We start from the raw sequence: 12,410 nt of genomic DNA on the forward strand, positions 1-12,410 counted from the left end.
TCATATAATGAAGGTTCAAGTTAAAAATTAAAAGTGTCTCACTTAATTTTATTTTGATAGATACTGAAAAAAGTGCTGTGTATATAATATAATAAATAAAAATATAAAAATAATTTTTGTACATTTTAAAGATAAATTCATTAATCTGGTGCACTTTGAGTCACCCAAATCCACTGTTGAAAATAAAAAAATCCACCCGCAAACCACCCATATTCTTTGATTTAGATATCTGCATCTGATCACATTACAATTATTCAAATTCTCAGTGTTAAGCATGATAATATGGTAACATATCACACTGAAGTTGGCTAATTAAAAATTAACATTTATTTAAAATAAAAGTTCTTCTTTTGGCAAAATTACATTTCCTTAATAGCCTTAACAGAGGCTTTACTCCATTCAAACATAAATTGTCAATGTTTCATTACATCACTGTTTGAAAACAGAATAATTTTTTGTACCTTTATAAGGTTTTATTTTATTAAATGTTTGCTCCATCTTTCATTTCAAATTCTTAAATTTGATCAATATATTCAATTAAAATAATAAGACATTAGGCTGTTTCCAATCAAATTAAATAATTTACATTGAAAAATTATAACTGTATTAATATTTTTGAATATACAAATAAGGAATGTTGAAAATGTTTGAAAGTAAACCGCCAGTAGGAGGCGGTAGGTGACCGTCTTAATGAGCGAGTCATTGAGTCATTCATTCAAACGATTCTTTTAAAAGGCTGATTCATTTCGAATGAGGCAGTTTATGAATAGGTAATTGAATCTTTGACTCAATCGATTTGTTCAAAACGCTGAATCATTCAGTAATGAAACATGGCTGAGTGTTGCTGTGAGATGCGCGGTGGTTCTGCTGTGATCTTTGTTTTGAACTATTTTCGCTGCTGAAACAGAACAAAAACAGTCATTGCGTCTCAAATGTAAGTGATTAATTTTAAATATTTGTTTATTGAACTGTTATGAAATCAGTCTCGGTTTCAATCTTGATGGCATTCAGGAAAACATCACTCTGATAGTGTGTAGCCTATATATATTGTTTCTTAACTATAATATGTTATAAATAACAGCACGAGCCTCAACAGCGCAACTTTGTTACCGTCAGTACATTAGGTAGGCCTATATTATCAACTATAGGCTATCAATCATTAAATTAAATAAAACAGAATCATCCTCACGTTTTCGGTGATTCGGAATATTTTTATATAATTTTTTTTTAATCAGGGCATTTGTCCGGATGGGCTACAATTCTCTCTCACTTTTCCCTTCAAAAAAAAAAGAAAGAAAAAAACACGTGTCCCGGACAAAGTATATGGTCCCAGACAAGCGTTATTGTCGAGTCCTCCTGATATGTTTTCCTTGATTGGTTTTCCATGAAGAGAATTACGTTGTTGAAAACGAAAGTAAAGTGACGCACGTTCATTTCGTTTTACCGTGATGAGAGTTCCGTGTCTTTATTAAACTTAACACAAAATTATTTATCTGTCATCCACCCTCGATTAATTGGAATGGAATGTTTTTATTACTTATCCGGGCACTGCGCGCAGCAGCAGCACTATACGGTTTGAGAATGGACACAAGCGGTAACCGCAACAGAACCGTCATGGTGGAAAAAGTGTATCTGACCATGACTGTCTGTCCGAGTTTTGTCGAGAGCCGGAGGCGGCACGAAATTTGACGGAGGCGGCCACCTCATAATTCTCTATGCAGGAAAAACCCTGTAAATATATACAATATATATATATATATATATATATATATATATATATAAGCATTACCTATGGTTCGGACTGAGCAAATCAAGTATTTATTTTTTAAATAAAATAAATTAATTGAAATTAATTATTTAATTATTTAATTTACAAGTTTTTATTATATTTTTATTATTACATACAGTGGGAGAACAAGTATTTGATACACTGCCGATTTTGCAGGTTTTCCCACTTCGGAATCTAAAACAAAAATCCAGAAAATCACATTGTATGATTTTTAAGTAATTAATTTGCATTTTATTGCATGACATCAGTATTTGATACATCAGAAAAGCAGAACTTAATATTTGGTTCAGAAGCCTTTGTTTGCAATTACAGAGATCATACGTTTCCTGTAGTTCTTGACCAGGTTTGCACACACTAGTGCAGGGATTTTGGCCCACTCCTCCATACAGACCTTCTCCAGATCCTTCAGGTTTCGGGCTGTCGCTGGGCAATACGGACTTTCAGCTCCCTCCAAAGATTTTCTATTCAGTTCAGGTCTGGAGACTGGCTAGGCCACTCCAGGACCTTGAGATGCTTCTTACAGAGCCACTCCTTAGTTGCCCTGGCTGTGTGTTTCGGGTCGTTGTCATGCTGGAAGACCCAGCCACGACCCATCTTCAATGCTCTTACTGAGGGAAGGAGGTTGTTTTGGCCAAGATCTCGCGATACATGGCCCCATCCATCCTCCCCTCAATACGGTGCAGTCGTCCTGTCCCCTTTGCAGAAAAGCATCCCCAAAGAATGATGTTTCCACCTCCATGCTTCACGGTTGGGATGGTGTTCTTGGGGTTGTACTCATCCTTCTTCCTCCAAACATGGCGAGTGGAGTTTAGACCAAAACTTTGTGATTTTCTGGATTTTTGTTTTAGATTCCGTCTCTCACAGTTGAAGTGTACCTATGATAAAAATTACAGACCTCTACATGCTTTGTAAGTAGGAAAACCTGCTAAATCGGGCAGTGTATCAAATACTTGTTCTCCCCACTCCTGACCTGGTGCTGGTCATAAAATTTGTTTCAAGAATTCAACTTAACAGGTGTAACTAATATATTGTATAGACTCATTACATGCAAAGTGACATATTTCAAGCCTTTATTTGTTATAATTTTGATGATTATGGCTTTCAGCTTATGAAACCCACGAAATCAAAATCCCAGAAAATTTGAAGATTACATGAAATCATAGTTATACCAATGACATTGAACCAGGTTTAGGTTCTTTTGGCAGTGTGGGCAGGTGCAAATCCTGCTGGAAAATGAAGTCAGCATCTCCATAAAGCTTGTCTGCTGAAGGAAGCATGAAGTGCTCTGAAAATGTCCTGGTAGACGGCTGCGTTGAGTGGACAGCACAGTGGACCAACACAAGTCGATGACATGGCTCCCCAAACCAACACAGACTGTGGAAACTTCACACTGGACTTCAAGCATCTTGGATTGTGTGCCTCTCCATTCTTCCTCCAGACTCTGGGACCTTGGTTTCCAAATGAGATGCAAAATTTGCTCTCATCAGAAAAGAAGACTTTGGTCCACTGTGCTTTATTAAATCCAGAGTCAACGCAGCCGTCTACCAGGACATTTTCAGAGCACTTCATGCTTCCTTCATTTTCCAGCAGGATTTGCACCTGCCCACACTGCCAAAAGAACCAAAACCTGGTTCAATGACCATGGTATTACTGTGTAATTACTATGTGATTTCATGTAATATTCAAATTTTCGGGGATTTTTATTTCGTGGGTTTCATAAGCTGTAAGCCATAATCATCAAAATTATAACAAATAAAGGCTTGAAATATCTCACTTTGCATGTAATGAGTCTATATAATATATTAGTTCACCTGTTAAGTTGAATTCTTGAAATAAATCAACTTTTTGATGATATTCTAATTTTATGACCAGCACCTGTAATTGGACTGTAAATTGCTTAATATAGTGTATTATATTCTCAGATTAGAAACTGCTTTCAGACCTGTTGAATGACATTAAACTAACTTGAGTCCACAACAGAAGGTCTACAATGAAAATGTCCTTTTTTGAAAGAGTTTTTGCGCTTTGAATAGATTTTTTGGTAATATCCAGAATGCTTGTTCTGTTCTGATTCCTTTTGAAGGATGTCATTCATCAGTTTGATTGGCTTTGCATACACCCTATTTATTCACTTCTTCCTTTGTGTGAACATAATTGTGCAAACAGAAAATTTTGTAATAAATCTTATTTTATTCACCTGTCATCTTACCTTTGCAAAAGAAACGCTGACAGAATGATCAGGTCTTATATCATAATGAAGAGGTTTATTTTGTGGCAATTACCTGCTGACTGTACATTATCCCACTTTCTTTTATTATGTGAGAAAAAACGATATTGCTGAATGCATCACAAGAGGCACAAAACTAGCAGTGTTATTCATCCATTATAGAGAATAGCCGTTATTATACTAAAATATTTGACCTCAGAATGCAGAGATAGACCAATCACAATTGAGTATTTCAGAGAGTTGTGTAAGAATAATAAATAACAGTGTTCAGTGCTAATTTTCAGCCACTCATCCAGTGTTTAGAGAGATTTGCAGTCTAAAATACTGGTTATGCAGGCAAAGTGGCACATTATATGCTGTTTTCAAAGGAATGAAGGATGAATTCATAAAACTCTCCCACCAGTAGAGGCTGTAAATAGTTTCTGCGTTCAGTCAGTCTTGTTACAGTGGACTTCAAAGGCCAAGAAGCCCCTGGCACTGCTTACGTTCATGCCTGAACTATGATGAGGCTTCTTGATCATTTGCTTAAACGCTTTGGTATTTTTCAGACATTAAACCTCCTTTGAGCAGTGTCATATTTGGCAGACATTTGAAGCCTTTGTTCTGGCCTTTTGCATGTTGGCCACATATATAATTGATAACGTCCATGTTCAGTACAGTAGACGTGACTCAGACTATCATTTAATGCAGTGCTGATTTGCATTTAGTTTCCTCATGCGTAAACGTGGATTTGTTTAAACAAACAGGCAGTCCCAAATGCAATTGTTTCATGATTAGCCTAACATGTCAAGCCCTCGCTGTTTCAATATTACCTGTTCTAAATATGTTTTGATGTTTAACTGTTTTGACCATAAAAATGTATTTTCTTTTGCAGGTGGGAATGTTCGTCTGGCAGTGCACTTCATGAAACGACATGTCAACTTGAGATGCATAGTCAGGCAGCACTATAGAGGTAGTTTATTTCCTCTCCTCCTAGACTAAAGAAAACTGATTTGAGTATTTTTTTCCACATTAAGTTGCCTCATGAAACAGATGATTGTATCAGAAGCACCTGTGTTGTTATTAGTTCATACAGCTGTCAGGCTCTGTTGGAGGTCACTGTCCGGATCGTTTTTATTTTGGAAAAAGTCGACTGAAATATGTTCACTTAGCTGGCAACTCAGAAAATGATTCAAAATACGTTTTGTGCTGAACTTGTGGTTTCAAGTCAAATTTATACAGATCTAAGAGAAACTTCTTTGAAGAAACCACCCATTATCTCTGGCTAGACAGTAAGAGACGAATGCACTCCGTCCTAATAGAGGCAGAGCTCAAAAAATATTTGAGTCTAAAGCCAAGTCCACCCGAGCCAGGCTTGACAGCAGCTCACAGGGAAAATGTGGTGTGCTTATCATAGTAAACAAGTTTAGTCTAAAGTTTCACTGTATCTTTAGAGGTATGGCATGTCAGACTATGTGAAGCAAGTTACAGTCATCATTGTACATGATATATGTTTAACATGGCTCAAAGAAATACAAAGTAGGAGCGTACAGACTAATATGACTAATAAGGTATAGGTTATTTTAAGTGATCTTGGAAAAACAAAAAGAAGAAAATGTAGCTGACCAACAATTTGCTTGGCCTTCATTTTTAAGCTAAATTTGGCCAAGTTTGAAGGAAATAAACCGGAAAATACATCAAACAATGTGGTTTGTTTTACTTGTATCGAGTTACATATTTGAAACTTTATTGACTGAGGGGCAGTGGGGACGTGAAGTGGCCAAGTGTTGACATTCAACTTTATGGCAACTTTGCCATTTTCTTAAAAAAAAACAAATAAAGCTTTTTCAACAGTATTCGATATTTCCCATGAAGAGGGCATTGAGGTCAGTTTATGCTGTTCATCTTAGTCATCTTTATTTTACTTCAGATGTCTGTGAGAATTTATTCATGCATATTTTGACCTTCCTTTCCCATTTCGCCCTTCGTTTCAAACAGAACATTTACTGTATATTATATTTTGCTAAATGGTTTCCACATCAATTTAGTTACAGCTTCATCAGTAATTTTTTTTTACCTTCACAGAGTTGCGTGTGTTTCCTGAGCGTGTTGTAGTGCGTGCCAGTCCTCCAGAGAATTCTGCACTTCCCAGTGGAAATCTGAACCTGGATGTGGTAAGAGCTGCTTATGTAATGAAATAATGTTTATAATCAGTGTTGGAGAAGCTACTTTGAAACTAGCTTGCCAAGCTACAGTTTACTTAACCCTTGTGCATTGTTAGAAATTACATCCTTTCGTTATGTTTGTGGCTGAAAACAGCCACTACTTTAAACTGCTGTAAAAATGTATCAGATAAATATTTTTTTCAAATTTTTTTGCATTAATCTATTAATCAACCTCAGTCCTGCTCAAAAATACTAAATGTTTAAAAAAAAATCAGGATTTTAACTCTTTAATTGCCAAATTCGTAAATGATGTCACTGATTTGGGGGAAAAAAACACACAAAATTACTCATTTTCAATATAAAATGTGATTGTGGACTGGATTTTTTTTTACCTTTTATCACAGTCTTGGACATGTCAAAGATTAGAAACAACATTGGTTTTGATGCATTGTTAGTTTTTGTGCAGCATCAGATTTTAACTTTTTCTCCCTCATTTACTGTTCGTGGCTGTTTTTGCCCCATTGACTTCCATTATAACCACATTTTTTGATTGCAAAGCCATGACACCATATAATCATGCATTTTTGATTGTTGGTGGTTTTCCCTGTTGGGAAGAGGTAAAATTTGTAGCCTAATTTTTACTGTTGATAACCGGGTGGCACCATTAACCCTTTAGATAGGCCTGTGCCAAAAAAAGCTTAGTTTCTGGCTTTACATGGAGTTATATGGAGTATAACAGCATAATAAAGTGTGTGTGTGTGTGTGTGTGTGTGTGTGTGTGTGTGTGTGTGTGTGTGTGTGTGTGTGTGTGTGTGTGTGTGTGTGTGTGTGTGTGTGTGTGCATGTGTGTGTGTGTGTGTGTGTGTGTGTGTGTGAACTCACCTTGATGCGTCTGAGAAAATCAAAATATGCACCTCAGCTCTCAGAACTGCATGGAGTAAACAAAAACAAAGTAAGTGTATTTATGCACCTGCTGCCTTTTGATGGTGAGAAATGCAGACTAAACAAAAACAAAGCAAGTGGATTTAAACGCGTGCATGCAAGCCTGCTGGTCATTTGATGGTGAGAAGAGCAGCAAGCAACATGAGAAAGGGCTTGACTTGTAGTGAAGTTTTAGAGATAATTATGAAGCCTGACCCCTCCAGCGAGCTGCAGGATGTATCGTCTTCTCCCTCTGACACCACAGACTCAGGAGAGTCAGATCCTGATTTGGATGTGGCACCCTCATCATCCTCTCTAGCTTCCACTGAAGGCGAAGAGGATTCGGAGGATCCTGGATCTGGGTGGATTGGGAGAAACGGCGAAGTGTTGTTTTCCACTAACGTGGAGACAACTCTCTTTCTTCAGCCTGCCAGTGGCGTGACTCCAGGGCCGACGCGCTATGCCATCACAAGGCATAGTCATACATGTTTGTATGACTGTACAAACATGTATGTGTTGACGCAAGTCATGCTGACAATGAGGTCAATCATCTCCTCCGTAAAAAACAGATTGAACACGGAATCCATGTTCTGGACCCTTGCGAAGGCATAGCGCGTCGGCCCTGGAGTCACGCCACTGGCAGGCTGAAGAAAGAGAGTTGTCTCCGCGTTGGTGGAAAACCACACTTCGCCGTTTCTCCCAATCCACCCAGATCCAGGATCCTCCGAATCCTCCTCGCCTTCAGTGGAAGCTAGAGAGGATGATGAGGGTGCCACATCCAAATCAGGATCTGACTCTCCTGAGTCTGTGGTGTCAGAGGGAGAAGACGAAACATCCTGCAGCTCGCTGGAGGGGTCAGGCTGCATAATCATCTCTAAAACTTCACTACAAGTCAAGCCCTTTCTCATGTTGCTTGCTGCTCTTCTCACCATCAAATGACCAGCAGGCTTGCATGCACGCGTTTAAATCCACTTGCTTTGTTTTTGTTTAGTCTGCATTTCTCACCATCAAAAGGCAGCAGGTGCATAAATACACTTACTTTGTTTTTGTTTACTCCATGCAGTTCTGAGAGCTGAGGTGCATATTTTGATTTTCTCAGACGCATCAAGGTGAGTACACACACACACACACACACACACACACACACACACACACACACACACACACACACACACACACACACACACACACACACACACACACACACACACACACACACACACACACACACACACACTTTATTATGCTGTTATACTCCATATAACTCCATGTAAAAGCCAGAAACTAAGCTTTTTTTGGCACAGGCCTATCTAAAGGGTTAATGGTGCCACACGGTTATCAACAGTAAAAATTACAAATTTTACCTCTTCCCAACAGGGAAAACCACCAACAATCAAAAATGCATGATTATATGGTGTCATGGCTTTGCAATCAAAAAATGTGGTTATAATGGAAGTCAATGGGGCAAAAACAGCCACGAACAGTAAATGAGGGAGAAAAAGTTAAAATCTGATGCTGCACAAAAACTAACAATGCATCAAAACCAATGTTGTTTCTAATCTTTGACATGTCCAAGACTGTGATAAAAGGTAAAAAAAAATCCAGTCCACAATCACATTTTATATTGAAAATGAGTCATTTTGTGTGTGTTTTTTTCCCAAATCAGTGACATCATTTACAAATTTGGCAATTAAAGAGTTAAAATCCTGATTTTTTTTTAAACATTTAGTATTTTTGAGCAGGACTGAGGTTGATTAATAGATTTATGCAAAAAAAATTGAAAAAAATATTTATCTGATAAATTTTTACAGCAGTTTAAAGTAGTGGCTGTTTTCAGCCACAAACATAACGAAAGGGTAGTAAATTTGCCCACAGTGTACTGTTGAGTTTTTGAAAAATTTCAAAGCATTTTCCCAAAATATGTGTCAAAATAAGATTTGTCACCAAAAATCATTCCATTTGCTGAAACACAGAAAAAGTTATGGCCAAATTTAGACTCAAAAATACCCCATAGTGGATGAAAACATCCCCAACAGCACATAAGGGTTAATAAATGTAGTTAAGCTACAGTAAAGTGACCCTCTTTAAAAACAGTTGGCTACACTATAAGTTAACAAAACTGTCTAACAATTATTGAGGGGGTAAACTGATTTTATCCTGTGCACAGTCTGTGGGCTTGCCTGGGATGGTGACTAGTTATTTTCCAGCTCTTTATATTATATATAACATGTGTCTTTAATGTATGGTGTGACCCAATCTTTAACTCATTCTCTGCAAATGTCATGAATTGGGTTCTGGACTCTGGATGTAGTTAATTCCTATGTTTTTTGTTCTCCCCTCTCGCTTATTATGGGGCGACAATTGAGTAGTTGGAAAGGGCTGATTGGGCTCTATACTGCTCTCTGAGGTGGACCACTAAATGCATTTGGCCTAAGACATGGAGCACTGGGTTCTACACATCAGTGAGTGCTGCATGTAAATATGACCACTGAGCGCATACATTGACAGTTTATAGCAGGGTTTTTTTGTAAACTTTGTGAAGAAAAATAGTATGTACACGCTGTTTAAATATTGGCAATTGTGTTGTAATTTTACTAAAGTACAAAGTACTAAAAATATATTAAAATACTGATTAAAGATATATAAAATATCTTAAAATATATATAATATATAAAAATATATTAAAGATTTCTGACCCATCTATAGAAAACACTCCTGATATGTGTGTGTGTGTGTGTGTGTGTGTATATACAAATGCTGGTGTAGGTAGGGGTGTGACGGTTAGTATATAACCGTGAGACCGACGGTTATAGTTGAACACCGTCATTACAACTCTATAACCGCCAAAACCGTGTTATTAAAATATTTTTTACAAACATTTTTTATGAATTTTTATGAATTACATTTGAATGTTTAAATACTAATTAAAAACTATTGTTAACAGTCTGTGTTATTAATGGTCTACGTCGTTCCCAACTGTATTTGATTCTTTGCCAAGTAGCCTACCCCTTGACCGACCGCCAATCATTTGAGATAGAAATAAAAACTATGATATAGTGATGTGCCATCATTATGAGATTTATTAAACAAATGAAAAACATTTGCAATAATAAACATTAGCAATGAACATTTGCAATCGGGAGACATGGTTTTTACCACTTAATGAAGTTTTGTTTTGTAAATCGTCAGACATGATTTTTACCACTTCATTAAGTTTTGCTTTGTAGAAAGCCTTTCTTTTAAAGCGAATTTCGTTTTGTACAAATTGTATCTTAATTTTAAAAAATGTTTCATCAACCAAGTGCATGTATTTAATAAATAAAAAGCAAATATAGGAGACAATATAATAACCGTGACATGAAGGCTCCGATGCGCCGCGTTCACTTGCATTGCATTGTGAAGTTGAACTAACACGCATCTCATCGTAAATGAATGAAACTCAGCGTAGGCCTATGCCTCATACATTAGCATTAAATATCTTTGCTGCTGCATCCTTTGAACAGACAAGGGCTTTCTTGCGTACTCCCCCCTTCTAGTTTCTGTTGCCCTCATCTAGCTAGTTTTGAAAACAAGAATTATGCATCTTTTGTGTATTGTATTCCTCTAAGAAACGCATCCAATCAGGGTCAGGTAAAGCTGAGACCAGCCTAATTTTCAACGGAAGTAAGTCAGTCATACAGGTTTGGTACAACATGAACATTTTTTTTTAGGTGAAATATCTCTTTATTCTTTAAAGACCAATTTGTTGAGAGGTCATTCAGGGAATGCACTGATGATTTGATTGAAAATATGTCGTTTTATACATCCCTAGATGTTATAGAGTTATTCATCTTGAAGCTGCAGTAGAAAATTTAATCCAGGATTCGCATTCTGAAATCATAAGTTGCATCACTGGTACACTATGTATTTTGCCACGGAAACAAGACCACAGTTTTACTTGGCTCACACACATGCCCTCTTACTCACCCACTTTTATGGCAACAGTTGTGTGTGGGTATGAAGACTGTGATTTGGTTCAACAGGAAACTCAGCGGTAGGATCTCCGGAGCCACAAATGTCCAAGTGAAAGTGTCTTTGTTTGACTTCCTGCTGTGTGTCCCGAGTCATAATCTGTCAACATCTTCGCCCCAATCAGATCATCTTCAAATCTTTTCATGTCCACTTCTTCCCTCTGAGACTCTTGGTTGATTCTACTCCATCTCCCAATAGAATCCTGGGAAATCTGCACAGAGCCACCCACCTTGGGTGGACATCAAGGACGAAGACAGTCTCCCATCTATTCTGCCATTAATGTCGGTACTTTTTCGAGTTGAATCATTTGGTGTTGTTTTTCTTTGAGACCTTTTCTTTTTAGACATTTTTTCCTGCGTTGCTTTGGCTTTCAATGAAAGCATGAATTGTAATAATTCGAGTGAAGTTATCCAGTTCGACAGTGAAAAGTTCACATTGTGTAACCGCTTTTCCAGTTCATGGAAGCAAGGGCCCTTGTTTTTGCATTCCCCTCCTCAGGATGTGGTTCTCTGTGCTTGTATATGCTGCGAGGAAGGGTTAGCAGGAGCTTGCGGTGGTGCTCTTGCTATTTGGCAGATTGGAGGAAAGAGGCATCAGGAGAGTGAGTTGCAGTTTCTCTCATGACAAAACAATTATTTCAGTTGCTCCACTCTAATTTGTCAGTGGGAGCCTTTTCATACAGTTTCTTTCTTTCTCTTTTTAGCTTGAAGTTAGCCAGGAAAGTTATGTCTTAATAATAATCTAAATAATCATAATAAGAAATGCAGCTCGGCTCTATGAGTCACATGCGAAGTAGAATTTCTATTTGAAAATGATAATGGCTCAGTGAATTTGTTCTTCCAGTGTTGTCATATGTTTATGGTGAGTTTCTCACACCGCAGAGCTTGACAGTGAGAGTCTGAATGACGCCACATGTTTTTAGGCAGTTTGGGAATTTGTCTGTGGTCCTTCCATTTGATTTAGTGCTCAGTTTGCAAAACAAAGTTTATATCAGCCGCTCAGAGCTGCCATAACACCTATCCAGAGGTCATGAGGTTAGGCTTTAAGAACGAGCGATGATGTAGCACATGGTTTCTTGCAGCAACAGAGAGCGTGAAAAAGATTTTTGGTACTATTTGGAAAGTCACCGGTTCAAACCCTGGAAGGGGTGTTTCATGAACTGGAAGGTGACTTGTATCCTCTGTCAAAGCAAGATTAACGGTTCCTTGAGTGATTCACATCCTGTGCTGTGGTCTGATGTTAGTCAAGCGGGAAGGATCCTTCATTGTTGTGTAGCAAAAAAGCGTTGCGGGTGCACAGTCAGCACAGCATCATGTCA

At 37.6% G+C, this 12,410-nt stretch overlaps 1 protein-coding gene across 2 annotated transcripts in view; it reads left to right on the forward strand.

The window, feature by feature from the left end:
* The window catches only part of slx4ip (SLX4 interacting protein), a 44,158-nt gene that overhangs the window by 22,664 nt on the left and 9,084 nt on the right, over positions 1-12,410 (forward strand). The window contains exons 5-7 of one of the 2 annotated variants that reach the window (XM_081350706.1): positions 4,891-4,968; positions 6,081-6,169; positions 9,451-9,543. In XM_081350706.1, coding sequence (XP_081206832.1) covers positions 4,891-4,968; positions 6,081-6,169; positions 9,451-9,543 — 260 coding nt within the window. The remainder of the gene's footprint in view (positions 1-4,890; positions 4,969-6,080; positions 6,170-9,450; positions 9,544-12,410) is intronic. The other variant, XM_081350707.1, reaches the window with a different exon arrangement.

Source organism: Scardinius erythrophthalmus (assembly GCF_964197995.2).
Source record: "Scardinius erythrophthalmus genome assembly, chromosome: 21".
Classification (NCBI taxonomy): domain Eukaryota; kingdom Metazoa; phylum Chordata; class Actinopteri; order Cypriniformes; family Leuciscidae; genus Scardinius; species Scardinius erythrophthalmus.